At 37.0% G+C, this 24,530-nt stretch overlaps 1 protein-coding gene across 6 annotated transcripts in view; it reads right to left on the reverse strand.

The window, feature by feature from the left end:
* lrp1bb (low density lipoprotein receptor-related protein 1Bb) overlaps positions 1 to 24,530 on the reverse strand; it is a 316,436-nt gene that overhangs the window by 210,926 nt on the left and 80,980 nt on the right. For all 6 annotated transcript variants that reach the window (XM_008402891.2, XM_008402881.2, XM_008402905.2 and 3 more), the window contains exon 2: positions 7,492 to 7,614. In XM_008402891.2, coding sequence (XP_008401113.1) covers positions 7,492 to 7,614 — 123 coding nt within the window. The remainder of the gene's footprint in view (positions 1 to 7,491; positions 7,615 to 24,530) is intronic.

The following is a 24,530-nucleotide window of genomic DNA, read 5'->3' on the forward strand; positions in this document are numbered from 1 at the left end:
TTTTTTTTTTTTTTTTAAACACTCAACTTAACAGGTTAAATATCTAACCATACCAAAATATAACCACAGAAAATGTGAAGAATGCCTCCAGTTACTAAGAAAAATGTATACATATTAATGTGGATGTACATTTGATTCAAACTCATGCATTAGATATTTGTTGTTATAATTACATCACCATTTCACTCTCCTTTGGTAAGTGTATGTAAGTTTCTCAAAAACACTGCATATTGAGTCAATGTATAAAAGGCATTTCAAACAATTCATGCTGATTTACATTCAAGTCCAGCACCTCCTTTCTTGTGAGTTGAATGACACTTGCGATTCTGATTACAGGATAACATTCTCAGCTGGAGTCCTGCTATGGTTAACTCAGTGTGCCTCTGTGTCTGCTGTGAATTAGCTTTTGCCTTAGCTATGCTTTTCTTTCCTGCTGCACCAGCAGGGGAATAATGTAGATTTTAATACTTAAATGTCAAACCGACTTCATGACAGCAGGCATGTTAAGTTTATAAAATATGCTCTTTTTCTTTGGTTCTTAAGGTGACAAGCTGGGACGTAGTCCTTCACAACATTCGTAGTTGGAGGGAATACAGAGGGGAAAATGTGTCAGTGCAGCTTAGTCGCTAAGATGGGGGGTTGTGAGAGCAAAGACAAAGCTGTAGCGTGCTCCTCCCAGTGCATCACTTCTGACAGGAATGAGACATAGTGTGGGTACAAGATTGTCACCAGGCAACTAAATTCTTGCACTAATAGTTTTGCCAAAAGACAAACGCTCAAACATATGGAAATCTGCTAAACAACATCGGGAGGGGCAACAAAACTGAGAGCATGCAAATGACACTGGTGACAAAAATCTGGATTTTTCTTCAAAATAACTATCACATTTTGACAGGAGTATTTAAAACACTTAATAACTATAAGTGTCTAGGCAAATACAGATCAAACACACACACAACATTTGCTGCATCCGTTTCCTTGAACAGTGGATAGAACAGATGGGACAAGCCTGCAGAAATGTGGCAAAGGTACCAGGGAGGACAAACAATGAAAAAAGTGTCTTATTTCAAAGATTTGCATATTTAATAAAATCAAGCAAAATTCACACAGTACGACTGGCTAAACGTGTGCTCAGTTAATCGTACTGATTTTAAATGACAGTGAATGTGTTCTTAATTTAATTCCACATGACAAGAAAGAGAAGAAGAAACAAACATGATTTCAAACTAATCTTTAACATGATAGTATGCTAAGAATCTTAAATATTTTTGAAACAACGTAATATAACCTTAGAGCTTTTATATCCGTCACTTAAAGAACACCACTTTGAAAAGGAAAGAAAAGGAACTAATGGTCTTGCAGATATTAAAAAAAAACTGCTAAGATAGAAAGCCTTCAGAGAATGATTTTCATAATATGTAGACATTTTCTTTATGAGCCAACAGAAGGCTGAGATCTTAGAAAAATGGTACATAATGCAAAAAGGACAGTCCTTAAGCTCAATAACACAGTGCTACGCTACATTACCCCCCAAACCTCCAGTCTACTGGCGCCAATTCCCTTGAGAACCAGACACATTAGTGATACATTTATTTCAATATGGGGCCTGCCAGATAAACTGCCCTGCAACAAGTTGGTAGGAAGATGCTAAAGCATAATTATAGGCACAGCAAGTCCAACCCAGATATATTGTTAAGTGATTCTACAAGTCTTTTGTCAATTGTACCTACAAATACTTATTTGGAACGTATGATTGACATTATTTTTATTTGTATATTTTTCTTTCTCATTTTATTAAACAGTAAAAGACTGTATAGTCCTTGTGTGAAATTAAAAGAAAAATCCTCTTAGTCCCTTTTTTTTGTCTGTTATTGAGTTCAGTATAACGTATGAACCAGTGATATTACAGTAAATGGCAAACCTATTTGAATAAGTAGTTGTTCATGCATTATTTACTTTGATGTCCCATTTCTTTGTGAACTCTTACCAATTTCTATTAACATTATGACTTACAAAACATTTGATATGAGATGTGATACATACACTTCAATATTAGGACTAAATATTATTACTATAGATTTCCAAAATAAAAATATGTCAGTCTACATACAGCACACAATGGGTGAACTCTAAATTAAAATAAATGTAAATCTGAATCTATATCTACAATTTCAGGCACGTAATCTCATAGCAGAAAAAAATAAAAGAAGAAAAAAAAGGGAGAAAAGTCCAATATTTAATTTAAGAACACACAAGGGGAGAAATATATCCCACATGCAATACTGTACTTTTATACATTTACAATTCCTAAGAGTACAAATTCCTGTCGCCACCGTCACCATTGCCCACATTTTTGGTTACCAATAGATGTGGAGGAAACTGCCCCTCCTTTGCAATCAACACTTAAAATTTCAAAAATATATATTGTCTGCAGTTGTTAGGGCAACCAAATGTAATAGTCCTCTATTGTAGTGGTTGGACCTGACAAGAAGAAAGCAAATTAATAACACTCAATAGAACAATGACAGAGACAGACATGAGGCAGAAATTGTTTATTTTAATTACACTTGTTTTTTTAAGATTTCTGTTGAATAGGCATGGATTTATAATTAGAAAACTGAGGGGAAGGCTCCTCAGGGAAAGGCGCTGGGTGATGTATCCTCCCCTGTTGGTGAAGAAAAATCAAAAGAAAAAGCCCTGAGAGAGAGAGAGCTGACTTTGAACAGCCGTCATCCCACTTCGCCTCCAGAACCCCGAGATCAACAATGGCAACGATTAGGTCAAGCCAATCATCAGCCATGAAACACAGCTCCTGTGCCCATGTTTTTGAAGTCAGCCACTGACCCCTTTTATTGTCTCTTCCTCTGGGAGTGACAATTCAATCAGAGGATTCACTGGTCTCCATGTTCACCAGATTCACAAAGCTCCTTATGGCAGCACAACTAAGAGGAGCCAAAAGTCCATGAAATCCTTTCCTAAAGGATTCATGATGGATTTAGCTTCTAAATATTCTCTGCAAGCGTGAAGCATCAATATAGGAAGGGAGTAAATGCTGACAGCCATTAGCACAAGGAAAAATGTTTTATGACACCAGAACAAGTTTTACGTAAAATGAATTATGACTGTCCCAGTTTATGGCAAACGCACAGCAAATAGCAAAACCAAGTGTCTCAAGACTGCCTTGACATTTAGACATCCTTTTAAGTTTGATGCACAAATAAAGAGATTATGCTGCGCTTTGCATTTGTTTCATCTCTCCATCTCAACTGCTGAAGGAGTATCATCATCCAAAGAGAAAAAAGTTTGCCTAATTATTGCATGACAAAAGGTGCTAAATTGCTTTTATCTAGACCTTTCTTTTGTCATTCATGAAGACCAGCTGCTTTCTCTGATTCATGAGTTACTGGCATCAGCTGTCCGTTCCTGTGAGCCTAGCAGCTGAGTGGATAAGCTCTTGTCTCCTCCCAGACTCTGGCTATTCCAATCTAAGGCCACCTTTCTTTCCTGCTTCCCAATAATCCCTGAAGTCCTAGTGATTACATCTCCCTGACCAAGCAGAGCCAGGCAGAGAGAAGTAATGTGTGCCACTGTTTTTATATGTCTAGATGACAAGAGTTTAATACATGACCTCATCTCCTTCTTAAGATATAAAACCCTCTATGTGTAAGGCCCACAATACTGTGTCAAATCAAAGYAGGCCTGCTTGCTGCTCCACAATATGCCGAATTTCCGCTGCTTTTATTTCAATTCAAGGACTGAAACGAGGGCTTTTCCTCCACAGCTTTCTGCAATCCTTGGTATTATTTAAGAAGGCAGAGTGCATTTCAATCCTGTCTTTTGTTTGTTGGGTAAAGCTGATCTAATTCCCTTTCTATCGAGACATAATCCACGATAATACGGCACCAATTTCTTTAGATGAATATGCAGGGTCTTTTTCCTGCAGGCTTAGTAAATAAAACTGTGCCAACATTAATCAAAGTGATAATTAATTGCGTTTTGGAGATTATATCTCTTGGCCCCCAGTCACTGTGTGGAATCACTATATTAGATATATTCATATTGTATTCAAAAATCTTCACTTGTAAAGGGCTAACTAGAGATTTAGTCCCTTAAAGCTGCAGCTATTGTTGTAATAAAATAAAATATAGTGGCTAACCTTCTCTTGAAACATGCAATGGGATACTACGTTTAATTAAACCCTTCTGCTAGCAAGCCAGTTAGTAAAACAGTGAACATTTCTCACTGTTTGACTAGAATGCCTAAATATATATATCTTGTAGCCTATTAACACCTATTGGATTTCTACACATTTTGTCATGTTACAACCACAAATCTCTTATATTTAAGTGGGATTTTAATACATAAATTGATACGTTACCCCATAGTTTTATGAAATTTGTGATTTTCTTAAATTTCTCTGCATATAAAAAAATTCTGCCTACCTCTTTTGCTTGCAGTGACAGCAGTGCCATCTGTCATGACATGAACTCACCAGTTTATCTCTCCCTGCTTGAAGAAAAGCATCTCCCCAGCATGATGCTGCCAGTACAATGCTTTACCAAAAGGGATGATTCAGTCAGCATGCAGTGCAATGTTGGCAAAGATTGTTTTCGTCTGGTTCAGAAAGTTCACTTTTTGTGTCAGTTGTACAGAAAACAACCAATTATTCCATCCATTTGCTGAATCTCACATGGCTTGCACCCCCCAGATAAGCTGTGGGCATTTTCACAGTTCCTCTGGTCAATGCTCCTCTTGCACAGCCTACCGGTTCAGGAACGGGCCATGTCCCTTTCTATTTTTTGGATGACAGATTGAACAGTGCAGCATTAGTTCTTCCAAGCCTTGTGCTGTTTAACCCAAACCTGGAATTTTGAAAATAAAAATGAGCATTACAAATGTTCTGTTTTCACAGGTGCATTTATACTAAAATTAAATTACAAACAAGTGAACTCTAAAGTCTGAAGGTAATGTGTTGCAATAGTTTTAAGTATTGATATCAGACTAAAGTTGGCTAATTAGAAATGCATTCTAGGCTTTTCAGATTTTACATATCATTTTTCTTTCACGCCAGTTATGTACTACTTTGTTTTAGTGTCACAGAAATATTATACACCACATTTTCTAGTTATGTGACAAAATGTGGAAGATATTAAGGTATAATAATACTTTTGACATACATGAAGAAAAATACATAAAGTATCCCTTTTACTTAAGTCTCCACAACTGGACCACGTTTTCATAATTAAAGTTTAAAACAAATTGCATTTTACATGTAATATTACAGTTTTATTTTATAAGTGACTTGTGTTTCTGAAGTGTGTGCTGTTGACCTCTTGGTCAGGTCACCCTTGTAAAAGAGACCTCGGTGTTGATGGGTTTCTACCTGGTCCAATAAAAGTTAAAGACAAAAATGAAATGGTGACATTTTCCTTTAGATGCTTTAGATCAACTAAGCACATGTCGTGACAAGGCATAAACCCACGTGCAAGATATTAAAGATAGACCGATACATAAGAATGAATAAAACACAACAACCCCCTTTATCAACAAAGGACCCAGAGGAAGATGCGGCATGTCTTGGCACTGTGTTTGCTTGTGCTTTTGTAGTCTTGGGAACATACTCATTCTTTCTGTTCCTCCTGACTCGTGTCTGGGTCGCATGTTCCTGTTGCTTTATCTCAGCATGCACAGAGGCTGGGAGAGTCATTCGGCAAACCACCACCTCATTGCTTTCATACCCTCAGAGAGCATGCAGGCAGCTGTGCGCGTGTTAACAGCTGGTAAATGTGTAATTATATCATTCTGAGACAAGCAGCTAAGCCTGTGTCTTTTTCTGCAGCACGCATCTTCATCTCAAAGTAACCTGCTTGATACACTGCCTTGCTCATGCTCAGGCATTAATAATTATTGCACACTTGCATACAATTTATGCACAGATGTCACTGCCAAAGCGATAAAGTCCTAATTACGCCCGATAACTCACACCAATGGAAGAACCTGGGCTGAATGTTAATAATTTAGTTTTGCTGCATTATTTGTTTTTGGCTGCGATCAGCTGCATGGCAGTCACAGTCTCATTGTGATTTACAAACGCTCATTCAGCCTATAATTCTGCTCTGTTTCTCCATTAAAGAAAATCTATGTCACAGAAGTGTGTAAATAATAATCCCAGAGAGAAGTCACGCCGCAAACAATTCTGAAGTGAAGGACAAGCGGAAGTTTAGCGGATTGCAGCTGGAAGTGAGAAGCCAAATATTCTCAGTACAATAAAGGATTTACACTTTTTCACAGAGTAACACCCTTAATGAATTCATATATCTATTTTTCAAAGCTCTGAAGTAGCAGCAGGCTTTCGTGCTTGTTTGTTTGTTTGTCTGACGAGTCTTTCCAATCACCTTGAAAACAGCTTAATTATATTTTTAGAGTTATATAAAGTACCAAAAAAACCACAACATAGAAAACACTGAGCTTTCACGCCTGAGTAAGATGGTATTTATTATAAATATTAAATGCTACACTATAAGTAGAAGGTATGTACCAGTTATGATGCTTCCCTCGACCCCATAGTCTCTCTCCTCTCTCAAAATCCTATTTAAAATATTTGTCAAGATTTTAAAGCCAGCATTTGCAGAAACTATCCCTTCAATAATACAGACCACAAGTTATTTTTCAAAAATGAATGGCCAAGAATTTCAGTCTCTGTTTATTGAAAGGTAGAAGAGGAATACTAAACAAAAAACTTAACTTTATTTGCAGTAAAAGTAGGTTCTAAAATGACTTGACTCAGGGTGCACACCATACGTTTCCTTTGTTGGGGGAAAATAAGCATATCTGTTTCCAGTTACAATTATGTGGTACTTTGTTTTGACATGACAACATGTGAATAAATTCAAGCAAAACTACTGCATGGCACTACATGCAAAACTGTTTATGGTAATGTTTTTTAAGAATAACAGGAATAGCCTTGTTTGGCAAGAAGGTGTTAAAAGTGGTTGGAGAGCAGTTTCTATGTTAGAGAATTGCTCCCTTTGGTGTTGCTTTGTAAAGCTGCAATGTTTTCTTACACAAATAACATAACAACTTGAAGGAAATAGAATAGCACAGAAAGTAAAATACAGGAACTAAAAAGCACCAGTGTAATTTTAATTTAAATGAGGGCAATGGTCATATGCCCAACTAAAATTATTCCATAAACAGAATGCGCGTCGCTTCTCCACAACTTACCAAAGGGATTTTTAAAAAACCAGTATTAGTTAGTGTATTATAGTTTGGCACTATTTCTAAAATTCTGATCCTGTGCATTACAGTTCTTGTTTCTAAATACCCCTGGAGTCATTCGTATAAAATAAATAAATTACTGATAGCCCAAAATTAGACACCGACGTTCATGAAGAGTAACGAGAAGTAAAATTCTGACTGAAACGGTGTAATGGCATAATTACTCAGGACTTATTGGCATTCGTGTGGAATGGATGGAATGAATGGACTTACAGACATGATCACTTTCGTCGGAGCCGTCGGGGCAGTCGGGCTCACCATCACAGAGCCAGGCCTCAGGAATGCAGATCTGCTGGTCATGACAGTGAAACTCCCCTACGTCGCACAAGATGGGTTCTGGATGGCATGAGGAGAGGGGTGGGGAGGAATAGAAAAGATGCGGCATGAGGYGATGATGTGCTGAAACATTAGGCTTTACCGAATAAAAACATGGTTTAGATGTCCACCTGGGTGAGAGTGAAGCAGAAAAGACATTTCTTGAACTGCAATCTAATGGACAAAATGTTATGAAGTGGTTCTTTTGACAACGAAAAAACTTGAGCGCGAGTGAAACAGATTGCAAAAAAAAAAAAAAACCCTGGATGGTGCCGTTATTTATTGGTTGTAAATATTTAAAGGCTGACAGAAGAACACAGGACCCCCGTGTTTGTTTAGAGAAAAAAAAAAGAAAAAAAAAGCTGATATTAACATTTTTGACAGCCACTCTCCTCCAACAAAGACACAATGTCCGATGTGACTCTGAAACTATTACAAAGCGTCGTGGCAAGTTTCTTTCTTATCTCCTTCTCTTCCGTGGTGYTGTGCTTTTATTTGATGTCGGAACAGGCGGTGTTCAGCGAAAGCCCAGTCAACTAAAAAGTCATCGTAGCCTTTCAATATAGAAAGCATCCATCAAAGCCCTGACATGTTTCCTGCCGGTAGCTGTCACAGACTCGGTTCGATCGCACTGCTGAATAACAAAAAGCTTTTGCAAAAGATTTGCCACTACAATGTCACCTGCCTCTACCGCTTTTCAGTGCCCAGCAAAAACGGTAATTTGTTTCYAAGCTTAACCTGCAGACAATCAGACTCAGCTCACAAAGTCCCTCCTCCTACTCACTCTTGCCATCTCCATCTTTTTTTTTTCCTCCCTCAATGTGTTCCTAACCCATTAGAGGTAGGAGGGGAGCAAGTGGAAGATCAGGTCTGTAGCMTCTGAACAGTGGGAGTGATAATTCAACGCACCGCTGCTCCCTGCCCCAGCACCCTCCAGCAAATTCGCTGCCCAGGGACAAATCTGAAAAGGTCAAACATCTCATCCATTCTGGCTCTTCTATTCCCACTGATGCAATATAGCTGATATCCAACAATTTAAATCAAGGTCCCCTTTGAAATATTCAGTCCTTTTTTTTCTCCCTCCAAACTCTTGAAAATCTACACAAAAGCTATTGAAAATAGAAAAAAAAGGTTTGTCATATAGGGCAACGTGAACACTCAAGATTGACATATGAGGGATTTTTTCATTCCTATTATATCGCTTCAGCATAGTTTAACAGAACTATTGCAAATTGACTGAGAATCCTCAACCCCGTCTATGAGCCTCTCTGTATTCTAGTCAGAAGCGTCCAGATAATGTGTGTGAAATTAATATTAATTTCGGGCTTTTAGTGGAGCTGTTCTTTTTTCAGGACACAAGGTTTTTAATGACATAACCTTGAACCTGTGGAGGGAAGCCAGAGTACCTGAAGAGAACGAATGCATGCGCTGCTAAAACATGCAAACTCCACGCAGAAAGGACCAGCTGGGATTTGGGCCCAGAACYTTCTGGCTGAAAAGCAGCAGTGAACTGTGTCACGGTGCAACAACCTCCAAACATGATACGCTAAATGTCTTTAGAGAAAAGTTTTAAGCTCAGATAAAAGAGTAAGTCATTTCTTAATGGCCAAAAATAAGTTTTGTCTGAACCTGAAGATCAGAGGAAATATTTACAATATCTTTATTTAAAATATCTCAATGTCCATCATACATATATATCCCTAATATGTCAACACAGGGGGACATATGCTACATTCCCACAGCAGGCAAATGTGAACCCAAATCCACTTTCTTTGCCCGTATGTGACCTATACCTGACTTTTCCACCACATTTTCAACCCAACAATTCCAATCTTTTAACCAAAAAGCCATCCGATATGTGCCATTTCTATATGTGGTACTAATTCGGATACGTATCCAATTGATTTCAAAGCGTCTGCAGTCTGAACAGTCATGATACATTTTATCCAGCTTTTATGTTACTAATGTGAGACATATGTTATGATCCTGCACCAGGAAAAATAATGGCTGAAAATCATAGTCTTATGTTCACAGATGCCTTTGTTACTGAAGCGCATCACAATAAGACTCCTGATTACACATCCTAGCAGTCTTCCCTGTTTCAGAAATTGCAGTCAATACTCCAAAAAAGGCCGTTGCTGTTCGTAGTGCTTTCTTTTTATCAGCTTCCTTCGTCCTGTTAGGATATTGTGACAATACTGTCGGCTCCATTTGCTGAGCAAACTTTGAAATCGATCCATGAATGGCTCCATCCATCATTACTTTCATAAACAGTAGACTGCTGCATGACGTCAATATTGTTKTTTTTTTTGCTTTAGGGACACMAAACCATTCACACAGAAGTCTCGTTGTGGTCAAGATTAAATAGCAGTATAAACGACCACCCAAAAATAATCAGATTTCAGTAAAAAAAATCGAAATTGAGCATCAAGACCTGCTGTCGGAACATAGCCATAGAGACATACAGGAAAAGCAACCGTGCACTCGCTCACTCACAACTTAAAAAGAAAAATCTTAGGGAGACCCGTTAATCTAACAATCATGGATTAGCCGGTGGGAGGAAGCCAGAGTGCCTGGAGAAAACCCATACATACAGAACATGCACACTCCGAGGTAATAGTGCTACCAAGTGCACCACTATGCAGCATCTACATTAATCCCAAAAACATTATTTACACAAACTAGGAAGGCATTAATAAGCACATGCTGTGTTTGCAGTTGGCAAAGACACGTTCAGATTGATGAAGTTTCAAAAGGCCTGTCTTCCATGCCTTTCAAGTTGAATTGATTACCATTGAGAAGCAGAGTGCTGGTAACAGGAGGGCCATTTCCTCAAGCACTGAAGGAAGTCAGAAAAAAAAGAAAAAGAGAAAAGAAAGAAAAAAAAGGAAAAAAAGGTCCCTTCACCTCTGAGGAGCCCAGTTACCGACTGATGTTCTACCTCCTTTCATGCTTCTTCATCTTCAAAGCTAAGGGGCCAAATATGAGCCGAGCAAATGACCTCTTATGTCATTTCATCCTTTCATTCAGCTTTCCCCAAACAGCTTTTCTTTGTCAGGCAGCACAGCCCCAAAAGCTGCTGGAAGCAACAAAGGGACAAACACCGAGCTGAGGGAAAGTTACAGCTTGGTAGTATTTGCATTAGAAAGACACATGAAGGTGTAGCGTTACTCATCATCATATATTTCGGCATAATTCCATGCAAACATTACTGAAGTGTTGATTTCTATATTTAAAAAAATGCCATAGCAATCCTTTGTAAGTGGGAAAAAACACCCCAACAGGCTCCATTACCATAACAGTGGGAAATGCATAGCCGGCACTCAGCTGGGCACATTATCATGAGCACCATTCCTAACACCCAGCAGCCGCCACTGGCACAGCAGCGTGGCTCATTAAAGCTACCGAGTCTTTGAAAGGTGCCAGATTTTCGGAAGAAGAAAGGCTTGTTTGTAAAATCTGCAAACAGTGTTTGGGACATATATTATTATCAAGTTCTTTATTAAGATGAGATAATAGTTTCATACTGTTGAGCTACTCACAGCATATTCAGAATAATTTAACACAAATGCTAAGACGGCACAGCACACTTCCTCATGCGGCATTTAGCAGCGAGGAATCCACTGTCCCATTTGCTCATTCCTAATAAACTGTGAATTACACACGAGCTTAGGTCTTTATTTTTCTAAACAACATTATACGACAATGAGGTGTAAGCTACAGACCACTAAGACCTCCCAATCCCCTGAATTGCAATAAGGCGCACATTTCACAATATGCTACTTTGGATAAGTCTTAAGCCAAGCACCTATTCAAATAAGAGCTAAGTTGAAGAAGCAGCAGTGCACAGCTCAAAGAGCCTTTTTTCCAAAGCTAAAAAAGGAAGAAAACTGTTCACTCTGAATAGCAGTTTTTAAAGGAAATGTTACTCATCCAGCTTTTTTTTTTTTTAAGTCTAGTATTGTATGAATCTGAGGTTGTTAATGTATCTCTCTCTGAGACATGAACCGAAATATTTGCATTGCATAATCTCACAAAAGGTCAAGGTTAATAGGTCAAGGTATATCTGCTTTTAGACCATGGCAACTACTACTTATGTTATGTGGAGAATTATCTGTTCTGCATGCTGAGTTCTTGATGTATGAGGTTACAGAAGAGTCAGTGAGTTGAATTCATGAATTCAATTTATTAATACCAAAATACAGCTGGTCCATTCTGACCTGCCACCTTTAAGAGATAACAGACAAAATGGCCCCCAGAAGAGGGTGTGGTCTCCTTTGTTAGCCTCTATCCAAGTTACGCCCCAAAGAGGGYGTTACTTAGCTCCTAGTATCCTGTAGTCTTAGCTGTGGGGGCGTTTCCTAACATGTCGTTTCTTTTAGTTTAGGCTTAGCAACTAGCTAACAAAGATAGAGGAAGGCACAGAATTATTTATTCTCAACAGTTACATGGGCAGCCTTTAGTGGTGTTCAGAAGATATTTTGKTTTTTTTAATCCACTGCCACTTTGTTACAGGACATGTAATTTTCAGTAAGCCTCGTAGCGTAGCTTCCTTCATTCTCTGTATGAAGTAAAACATCGAACAAGGAACTGGGTTTTACCAGGCTAGTGGCAAGTCAACTTCCCATGTGCACAAATACAATAGTTGCTTATATTGTTATGTACAAAAGTGTAAGCTTAGCATAGGATACCATTTTATTCACTCAACATACTATTTCTACTTGAGTAGAATTGGTTTTCACTTAAGTTACTTTTTATCCAGATTATTTTTGCTACTCAGTCTATCATACTTAATTTCATATTTTTCTGTTTTCTGAATATACACATCTGCAACAGCATAACACCACTCGGGAATTAATAAATTATTCTGATTCTGATACAGTGTCTTCAAGTTATGATGCTTACACCACTGAATTAACATCAGAATCAGCTCGACTCATCTGGTGGTCAAATTATGTATGCTACTGGCAGTGGCGCAAAAAGTGGGTATGCAGGGTATGCAACGCATAGGGGCGCAGCACCAGAGGAGGCGCCAAAACCCCGTCTGGAGGGGGCGGTGCGCCGATGATGTTTAGATCGGGGGCGCCGATCTATGTTTTCGCATCCACCTGAATAATGTGTAGTTGCGCCACTGGCTACAGGRTTAAAAGCATGCACACATCTTCACATACCMTTCAAATGAAAGGCAGATACACATTGGTGAGTTAACAACAAGATAATTAATTTTGAACACCAGCAGCCAAAGACATAAACTTTATTTTATGGTAGCAAGATCACTACTTAAGGGAGATGAATAATACCATAAAACMTTTTATGGAATGCAAATCATCAGCTGTCCAAATATTTTATTAAGTTGCAACTAGCAGTGATTGTGGTATAAAAAGGCAGCCATTTTGAATTTTGAGCCCTGGGTTGCAAGAAACATCGCTTTTAGTCTGAATTCTGACTTTGCCAATTTTTTTTTAATTTACTTTTTCAGTTTCAAAATTTGATAGAAAATTCTACACATTATTTACCCATATTGTTCAAGTAATAAAGCAATTCCAATGTATATGCTTTTTTTCCCTCTTGAATCCATGACAAAACACAACCTGAAAAAGTCAGGTTTCTGTTTTCTGTATAATTGTAAGATTTCTGTCCAGATGTTAATATTTGGAAAACTTGACTTGTTGCTCAAAGTCAAAGAGAGTTGTTGTTTAAAAGTTTCAGATGAGGAAGGGATTATTGATTTAAAAGACTGTGGATAGTGCCAAATCATTATGTCCAGCCAATTTTAATTCTAGTAGTCTTCAGAGACATAACACTTCAGAGGCACTTTGACTTCATCATAAGGCAGTATCATCAAATAAGATAAGGCTTGAACTGACTATTTACAGATCCTGACATTCTGCCAGTGCCACGGTATGTCAGCTGGCAAAATGTATAAAAGAAAAATCCATGACTTCCCCTGTTAGGATGTGAAGGATCAGCAGCCTGTAAAAGAGGGAGCTTATATTACTTTGACTCATCAGTTTCTGATGGGTATGAATACATATAAAACACTCAGTATAAAACAAACACACATTTTTAAACTCTTGCAGATTTTATAGCTTATTTAGTGTCCTGGTCAGCTGCAGGTCAGATGCATAATGGATGAGAGAGAATCTATGAGGCAAACCAAGCAGGTTTTAAGTCTAACAAACGCATAATGTGGCTTCTCCCTAATCTTCATATTTTTAATCTGTGAAAAGATCCAGTGCACTGCGATGCATCTCAATGACACCTAACACCTGCATATTAAATCCTTATTACGAGCGTTTCTCCAGAAGTGACATACGCCTTGTGCTATTTAGTCTTAAATGCCATCCACGTCAAGTCTGATCAGCATATGAAGAGGAGAGAGCACCGTGACTCAGCGCACTGATGAGCGACCGCAGAATGTCACAACACTTCTGGACGGTTGCCCATAATTACAAATGTGCACATCCGTTCAGCAGCATTCCCAACATTTCCTTTCTGTGTACATCTTCCTTTTCCATATAACCTTTTCTCCTTTTTTAAAAAAAATCTCACTAAAAGTCTAAACAAATGAATTAATTAGGCAAAAATAATGTAGCACTAAAAGAGAGAACTAGTTGCACCTACAGAACCTGAAATACAACATTGTCTGGTTTCTGCTAGAAACACCAGGTTGTACCCCTCGCCCAGCTGAATAACTTTGCATTCAAGCCATGAAATGGGTGAAAATCAATGGTGTTAGGCTTTGGGGCCTTCATTAGCTGCTGCTCGACCTTCACTACAGAGTGAGGTCACTCTTATTTTCTTAGCAACAGAAGGGGTATGTCAACAAATTATTAAAAAGGAACAGCTTATGAAAAGTTTCAGAAGACAACTATAGRTAGACTGGAGCCCCCTGCTCCTTGGTGTAAAATCCCWGGACCTTTAAATAATGAATGATTTATGAGACTAGTCTTAAAACTATGTGCYGTTTCTTTGTTCTACAAGTAGAAAGACTCACAGCAYATTACAATAAAAAGAATGGCTTTATTGTGCCTTACAAAAGTATTTAGAAGTCTTAAATGTTTTTTTAAATATATATATTACAACCACAAACTTTAATGCTTTTAATTAGTATTTAATGTGAGACCAACACTAACTGCTCTAAAATATCCACCTTTGGCTAAATAACAGAACCAATTCTTTAGAGGAATGTCTTTATCCGACTTGTTTTGTCTTTTCTTTTCTGAAAAATACAACAAATGCTTTGTGAAGCTCAGTGAGACTGGATGGAGAAGGCCTGTRCACATACTTTAGAAATCAGTCCACAGATTTTCAATTACATTTAGATCTAAACTTTGATTGAGCGATACAAACACATGAATATGATTCCATTTTATTYATTTTCCATTTGAGATCTGGCTGTATTGTTTAGGGTCAGTGTACAGTAGGATGACATTTTTAAGTCTTATTGCTCCAGTATCACACTGAAGTTACCTCCCTCCATCTTCCCACCCCCGTCTAACCAGGTCTCTAGTCCCCACTGAAGAAATGCGTCCCACAGCATGATGATGACATCTGTTCAGGGTTGTGAGCAACGTTTTCTTCCACAAGTAGCATTTCTGCATGAAGGCAAACATTTCATCTTACCAGAACATCATCTTTTATATATTTGGAGTTGCGTGATACTTTATTAAGTATCACACTACTTTATGAGTTTAAACATATTTTGAGAAATATTTAAGGCTTGAGATATTATTTTATAACCCAAGTCTGCTTTAAACAACTCCCTGAATTACCAAGTCTATTATGTGTTGCTTTTGGTTTGTCCGCAGCATAAAAGTGCATTTAAATGCACTATAGAGTGTGATTAGAACATGGTCAAATGTAGAAAATTGAAAAAAACAGTTATGTATTTGCTGAATGTGCCAGATATTCTAATCTCAGCCCTTTTAATTTACMGAGTTTTGAACAAATTTAAACAAGGAAGACTGATTTAACCTGCCTTTTACAAGTTGAACATTTCTTAAAGGTATAATTAGTGACAGAATCAAAGTCATCCCACTCCCATTTCTGGATTTCATAGATTTCATCAAAAATGTACAAATAGTGCATACAATTAGGTATTCCTTTGAAAGCCATTCCTGCCTGTGTTCAACTTTTTCCTCCTCATTTAATTTTTTTGTGTCACTTCTGAGAGAAAAATATGGCTGAGAGTGTAAGTACAGCTGTGTTTTAGCAGACTGGATGCGAGCACTGTAAATTTCTCACAACAAACGAAAGCTATAAATAAAAAACATTTTGTTCTTTTCATCTTSGTCTGCTGGTTTTCCTGAAGTAACAGGTGAACAACCTGAAGGTAKGTGGAGCCTCATTCTTATGTTTCTAATTGATTTCCGGATGCCACAAGTACATTTTTCTGGATGAAAAACCTTTTTATTCATATTTTTGCACTAATGTTACAATAACATTAGTGTGATATATATTAGGCAGGAGGAAAAGGCCATACATTGAAATCTTTATAGAACATATTACCTACACTTCAACATATTTTTCTTCCATTTGACTATAAAGCAGTTACAGTAAGTATCTGGATTGATAACAATCCATATGCAATTTGTTTCTACTAATCTAGAGAGATTATAAACTTCCTCTGAAGAATTTGAGGAAACATTGTTCACACCTGGTCTGAGGTGTTGCAGAAATTTGCTGTTTTACAGATGTGCACAACTTCACTGTCTGCAGTAACAATTTCTGTAAGTAATATGGAGGAATGATAGTCATTTTTTAGGGATTGAAAGATATACCTTAAGTGAGAAATTCATATATGAAAAATTAATAAAGGACAATAATAAACCTTTTCTGTCACCAGCATATTCAACCCGTTTGCCGTTTCCTTTGCCTTGCCATTGTGATGGACAAGAGTAAAAAACGCACAATTGCTTTTGACAATGTCCATTGTTTCAAAACAATGCAAAAATTAAACAAAACATACACTTTCAAAACTATTCAGAAAATAGAGGAAGTAAAACAAAAGCCTCAAAGGTCTACCAGGCAACCAGCAGAAGCGGCAAAGCAGAGACCTCTTTATAGGTCTGGGAGACTTTGGACTTGGCCGAGAGCCTGTGATTTCCTTGTATGAGTTCTGGCTATTGCAAAGACCTTGCTGTTGGCTTTGGCTCCGGTAAGGACCTTGGCATGGACCAGGGCTGTGCTGTGGGACTGACTCCAGCAGATTGTTGTTGAGCTAGCGACTTATACTAGCTCTAGGCCAGCAGCTTGAGAAAAAAAAGCACAACATGGTGTGGTGACTGAAGGGCAGAGCAGTCAGAGGCTACAATATCCAAGTGGACTCATTTTGTAAACAAGCTGGATCCCCAAGAAAGGTGACACCTGTTTGAAATGATCAGACTGGGCTAAGCTAAGATACAACAGTGTTTGTGGGTATTTGTTGGCTAGACATTGAGCTTAATGAAATGTATGGAGGAATGGTCCACAAGGTACGACTTTGCATAAAAATAGTCAGGAAGTATTAAGGCATTGCTAATTTTTGTATAATCACATACGCTGCTGACCAGATAAGTGTACTAAACCCCCGTTATGTAAAACAATGCAAGATTTTAACATTATTTTGAATATTATTGTTTTGACAGAAAGAGTTTAAGATTTCACACGAAGTGAGTTGGGGTTTTAACTCACTTCGTGTGTTAAAACGAATAAACATATTATTGAATAATATGTTTATTCAATTGTAAACTCGACCTAATCCCAGGAAAAGAAACAAAATGTATAATTTTTTTCCACAACAAGAATAAAGATTTAAKAAATTGCTTAGTTTTGATATATTCAGTTCAGAGTTTATATTTTTTAACTGTTGATGTTTAGCACCGATACAAAGTTTCTAATTAAATGGTAACATTAGCATTATAAGCAGCTAATAGTTAGCCAGCCATGGCATTGTAAATGTTTAGTGCTTTTGTAACTTGAGTGTCATTCACCAGCCTAACAGAAAAGTTATTTATGATCTGAATGGAGAAATTCAAGAATTACATACTTTATTACTCCAAAATAATAATTCTAAGATTCTACACTGTCAGATCTGACGCTCACACCTTCCTGTCCAGGTCCCAGACAAAGCCAGATGCTCACATCAACAGGATGCCACTTTGAATGGAATATTGTGTTGCTTTAGTAAATTTCATGTCATCAGATTTATGTAACCTTTAATAGAAAGGTAGCCACACACAATTAAAAAAAATAGTAAAAACAGAAAAATAACAGATGTTAATATGTACATTTAGATTATGGTCCTAAGAATTTTSTAAYCAAACATTCTTAATTTTCTGTCTTGCATGCTATACTATGCAAGTAGGTCCATGGCAGAATATTCCCATAATTTCCAGATTGTTTTAGTTAAGAAGGAAAAACAAACTTCAAAATCATTTTTTGTTTCTTGATTATTTTAAGTGTGTGAGGCTCGTGCAAGTTAATTTATGCACCAGTGACATTTTATCATGTGCTACACAACTTCTGCCAGTGGGCGGCACATTAAGATCTGAATCATAGTTGGGRTCAAACATGAACTTGCTGTGCAGGAAAATATCGGATTCCAGCCTGAGTAGCACAGTGCGGTCAGGGATTGTYGCTATTGGCTMAAACGTCTGGACTTCAGTTAGATTTTCATTGTGATGTTTCTGCATGGAGTTGAAATTGCATGTATCCAGTGTTCTCCAAGTATTCCAGTTGTTTTCCAATAGTCCAAATTATGTACATGCAAGATGATTTGGATATCTTAAATTTTGTTTGGTAGGAGTGAGACAGTTTATACAATATGATAGACTGACAATCTAGAGGTACTGTGGCTCTCAAGTGTTGACAACCAGAGAAGAGGACAAAGCAAATTTGAAAATGAATGGATAATGTTTACTCAGCACTGCTGCCAGGGACAGSTACAAAGGTGAATAATCATTTTYACACATACAGCCTTGCCAAAAGTGGTTGCTTTCTATGTAGAACTGATGCAGAATGTAGTGATTTGCAAAGTTCATTTTTCAATCATTAATCTGCATTCATTTGGAAACTAAGTAAATATATTTCAAACAGTTTATTGTGAAAACAGTTTAGTTTATCMCTGTTTTTCAAGATTATTGTTTCCTGAAGTAAGTTAAAAAGCATTTTTTAAAAAGATCTGCTTTAGACCCAGTAGTGTTTGTGCATTTGCCTAAGAAACACTTCAGTCTCAAGACCCTCGTTCCATTACGCTGATAGAATGAATAAAATCTGACAGTTTTTCAACTCATTTCTGTCTGGTCAGACAAAACAAATTTCATATTCATTATGCCCATATTTAAGCTTTTTAGAAATTAAAATCGATTAACAGCTTAGAGAAACATTTGTCTGAAAATGCAGGGTGTAAGAATGTAAAAAAAGAAAAAAGTCCCTACCTTTTCAATTTGTACAAAAAAAATAACTTACTATTGAGACAGATAAGACTGTTGAGCTGAACAGTAACAGAGACTCCTCTAAAAGAAAAAAAACCCTGCTTCACCACAATTTTAAGAGCTCAGAACGACTTGCTGGTTTGAATTAATCCTTCATATGTGAATGTAATTTGCATGAGAATGTGCCATTATACTGCCAATAATAGAAAATAATAGAAAATTACAGTCCTCCTAAACCCGCCTTCTCTCGACTGGGCCCTTTTGATGCTCTATCCAAGGTCACCTAATCACTGGGTACCTTCAAAGACCCCCCATCTTAAACCAGCTGCAGTCTGAAGGATTTATTCCCCATTCCATGTCATGATTACCAATCAGATGGAGTAATAGCTGCTTAAGCAGACAGGGTTTTTGTCATCACCAAGGGGTGAAGTGCCAGTCAAGGTTTCCACTGAGTCTGCGTTGGATGTCAGTGCCTTCAGTGTAGCCTCCAGATTAAACAGCATTATCGGAGTGGAGTGAAAGCTGTTATGGTGAAGGATCACATCCTCCTTGGCCCCTACTGTGCCACAGCTAGCACCAAGTGACTCATATATTACCTTACCACGCTATACCTTGAATGACACTTTGACTGTTCAAAGTAATTACTACGTTGCAGAATTGAAATTTCTTGACAGACATRARAAAAMACAAAAAATTAGGACCCAATTCAGAGTTGTGCTATGAGTTGCAAGATATACATCTTGCATATTAAATACAGCTGATTATAAGTTTGAAAATTTAAAGTAGCTATTTAAAAAAAAACTGTGGTGATTTGTGATTCAGGCCATATGGGCAGTTGCCCTGGGAAGTGTTAGAAAGGGGAACGTAACAATTTTATATAATAAATCATTCTCTTTGTAAGAAGTCTAAAATGGTAGCATTGGCACTATGAAGTAAAATGTTCTTATGCACATCCAGAAAAAACCACAGAGCTTTTACCAGGTAGAGTGCTGATAGCAAAACAATTAAACAACTTGACAAAAGTCATCAGGTGCATAAAGAGAAAGACGTTGAAGAAATATATCAGAATCATAAAAAAAACTCAAACTTAATAAAAATTGAATTACATTGTTTTTTCAGGGCAGTTAAACATTTCAAAGGAACGTTTTAATGAAGAAAAATCTTTATAACCACACCTATGCTAAAAACAAAAAATTGTTGTATGGAAAATGATATGTCATCATAATCCACAGTGATTCATGGACTATTGTAGATAAGACAAGGATATTTTYTTGATTGAGGCAAGACCATTTTAACAAAAAAAGGTTGAAAAAATGTGTTATATACAACACAGAATACRAGTGAAATATGCATTTTGATAAAAAAAAAATCAATGCAAGAAACATCTTTGAGCACAAATATGTTTGGCTCAAATATGTTTAAGACATGATGCAAATTACTTTATGATTTCAAAGCAAACTGTTGTTGGGAACAGTTCTGTTGGGGCCACTCATTGTGTTGTCTATTGATGCTACAGTTCAGCATTCAAACACATCAAACGTRTCTTTCCCAAATTTTGAATGCTGCACTCTTGGGTGGCTTTGGGTCTTTTAGTCTTTTTCATTGATATTTTTTAAATGTTAAACACAAAAGGTATTTTGCACAAAGTGATTTTAGAAGACATCAACATTTACAGTGCATTTGTAAAAGCTACAATTTGGTTTATGATGATACTCAGGATGCTGCGTCCTGCTCCAAAGTGAAGATACTTTTGGATATCTGAATGATTAAATTAACCCGAACCCACACRGAATAAGCCCTATAAGGAGAGATGGCAACCATAAAGAAAAAAAAATGGTATGAAGGATTAGTTGTACTTACTAGTACATCTAAAAAATAGAATAYTGTGTAAATGTGCAATATTTTTCATTTTTCATTCTCATCTTAGGAAGTGAAATTAAATATTACATAGTATGATCACACATTGAGTGATATTTTCCAAGCTTTTGCTTCTTGTAAATTTGAAGACTACAGCTTACAGACAACTTAAAATTCAGTGTCTCAGAAAATTGGAACACAGTGCAAAAGGTCATTAACGGAAACTCATGGTGTCTCACCCGAGAGCACTTCATGCTTCCCCTCTGCTGATAAACTTTATGGAAATGTTGATTTTATTTACTAACAGAACTTGGCACCTGCCCACACTGCCAAAGGTACTCAAAGCTGATGCAGCGACCATGGTGTTCATGTTCTTGGTTGGCCAGAAAATTCTTCTGATCTGAATCCCATACAAAAAAAAAGTCTATAAACTGTTGTCAAGAGGAAGATGAGAGACACCAGACCAAACGAGGCAGAGGATCTAATGACACCTATCAAAGCATTCTGGTATTCCATTGGACCTATGCAGTGCCACAGGCTGATCACCCCTGTGCCATGGCACATTGATGCAATAATTCATGCAAGAGGAGGCCCAACCGAGTGCATAGAAATGTACATAATTTTCAGAGGCCTGACATCTGTGCTTAAAATATCCAACTGATTTTAAGGGTTTTCTTTAAGCCATAGTCATTACAGTTGCAAAAAAGAAAAGCTTCAAATGTTTTATTTTGTGTAATGAATCTCTATAAAATGACCTTTTGACTTTCTGAGATGACTGGCAAGAAATGTTGCACAATATAAATTTTTTTTTTAAAGATGTACGAGTACTTTTATAAASTATAAAGTATTTGATACCAAAACAACATTTGCGATGTCTGTTTAAATTTTATCACTCCTYTAATCATTAGAGGAGTTGATTTTAATCATGGTATGGTACTGAATTCATCACACTGTAGGCACGCTTGTTTACATCTTAACGATACTCTTCAGATGAACTAATCAAGGAGCTAAAGCATAAGAGATAAATGACTGAATGAGAGACACAGAAGGACTTTCTTAAAGACTTATTTGCCATCTGGAAGTTTGCATTTTCCCATTGATCTAGCTGCTGGCTCACTGACGCTCCCATAGGGTACAAACATTTGTACTTGAGATAATATTATTTATATGCTGCTTTAGTTTTTTTTTTTTTTTACTTTAATGCTTATAGAGAAAATGTTTTCAGGGAAGCTGATTAGGTGCAATTAATGAGACAAAATGCACAAAGCAAAAACATATGYGCATTGGTTTAACTGTCTACGTGGCGCAATAAACCAGTTCCSATTGCTAATGTGACATTTCTGTCTCATTGCTTGCCAGTGGACCACAGAAGCATGTGATTAAGATGGACTTGCCCTTTATACAAGTTTTCCACTTTGCTGCAAAGTTGCACAGCTGAGAGTCAGCGTATATGGAACTGATTAGCTTTGTNCGCTCCCATAGGGTACAAACATTTGTACTTGAGATAATATTATTTATATGCTGCTTTAGTTTTTTTTTTTTTTTACTTTAATGCTTATAGAGAAAATGTTTTCAGGGAAGCTGATTAGGTGCAATTAATGAGACAAAATGCACAAAGCAAAAACATATGYGCATTGGTTTAACTGTCTACGTGGCGCAATAAACCAGTTCCSATTGCTAATGTGACATTTCTGTCTCATTGCTTGCCAGTGGACCACAGAAGCATGTGATTAAGATGGACTTGCCCTTTATACAAGTTTTCCACTTTGCTGCAAAGTTGCACAGCTGAGAGTCAGCGTATATGGAACTGATTAGCTTTGTWMCATTAGAATTAGGGAAACRTGTCTWTTCAAATGCTTCTCACAGAACATATGAACCTTTTCAGCCGTGATAGCTGCCTGACTGCTCAAAGTGTGGTATAACAAAGACTGAAGGAGGAACGATTCAGGAACACTGCATTGGTGTTCATGAGCATGAACACGGAAGTAGCTAAAAGTATCCCTCTCTCTGTGTTTAGACATGTCAATCAGGGAATTTTTTTGCCCTTAAGAGCATAAGATTTCTTCTCCCGAAAAAAAGTGATAATATGTTATTATAAAACATAAGCCTTTGTTRTTAAAGTGGAACATGACTTGGTGGAAAGGCCTTTTTTGCTTTACTTATTGTTGGGCACCAGATTTGTTTGGTGAATCCTGGATCCTGGGAGCCAACCATATAACAATWTTAATTCTACTGTGAAAAACAAAAGCTTTCTCTGAAAGAACCTAAACGTGATATTTATGTCACAATGGCAGTCTATGTGTCAGTAGTATGAAAATGAAATGCCTTTCTTTGCTTATTGCTATGGGAAGAGGCTTTAGATCCTGGCAATGATTTAATGTTTTTATTCAAGCTTTATATAAATAAACAACATATCAGCTGAAATGTTGGTGGTGCTTACACCAATTTATAAAACATCACTTATCAGTTGTGTTGGAACTTGCCAGCATGTACACATGTATGTCTATTATGCGTTTGTGGTGCCCGAGGTCTCACAGCTAATGAAAATGAGTAAATGATAAGAAAAGTATAAGCGATGTCTAAAAAGGCTAGGAGAGCCTTTTGAATTATGACCTGAAGCAGAGATTAATCTGGCTATTTTAACACCTTCTAAAAAAAGAAAACATCCAAATTCACTTCAAAAGCTGTAGGGCAAAACAAACAGATTTCTTTGCCTCTCAGAAAAAGTGTTCAAATGTGACTTACCTCACTGAACATTCAACACTTTGTAGTTTTTTTCAATGAGAAAATTATTGCATTAATATTACTATTATTCTGGATAATGACCTATGGCCACTGATTAGCTTCTTGACATTTCTTTTATTTGTCTTTAACTTGTACTTTTAAAGAATCCCCRCATGACTTCATTTGATCTAAAACCACCGCATCATTTATAAAATAAAAGCCAAACAATGTGTATACCATCTGAACCCAAATCTAAGACACAAAGGGGACAACAAAAACAACTGACCTGAAGGCTGCATTTGCCCTTTCACTTTCCATAAAGGCCACATTTTAAAATGGAAATTATTTTTCAAAGACAGATTCTGAATATCACAGCTTCAGGGATTTCATGCCAATATACTGCATGCAAATTTGATTGTGCTTTGAATCGTGCAAAAAGAACGAGACATGAAATTATGCTCTCTAGTCTCCCAGTCCTTGCTTTAAATAAAACAGACACGTTTTGTTCTTTAACCGACATCATCCGGATGAGGTCAAATTAAACATTATCAATCAAACCAAAAGCTTGAATGAACAAACTCCTATTCCTAGTTGTTTGAGGTTACCGTAAAAGTAGTTACGGTAACACTTTATTTGAAGGGGTGTGAATAAGACTGACATGACACCGTCATAAACATGACATAACACCTGACATGAACATGAATAAGCCTTCGTGAATATTTATGACTGTTGTCATAAAGCGTCATTCGGTAAATTATGACACTTTTAATACAAAGTTGACATTATTAAAAATGTCTTTGTTATGACAACTTGACATTAACCAAGAAATCATTACTGTTTAAACTTTACCTTTAATAACATAAAGTTACCCAATTTTTTATAGTGCAATCAGTAATACTTTTATAACAAATTCATATCAGTAATGATTTATTGGTTAAT

Source organism: Poecilia reticulata, linkage group LG2 (genome assembly GCF_000633615.1).
Source record: "Poecilia reticulata strain Guanapo linkage group LG2, Guppy_female_1.0+MT, whole genome shotgun sequence".
Lineage (NCBI taxonomy): Eukaryota > Metazoa > Chordata > Actinopteri > Cyprinodontiformes > Poeciliidae > Poecilia > Poecilia reticulata.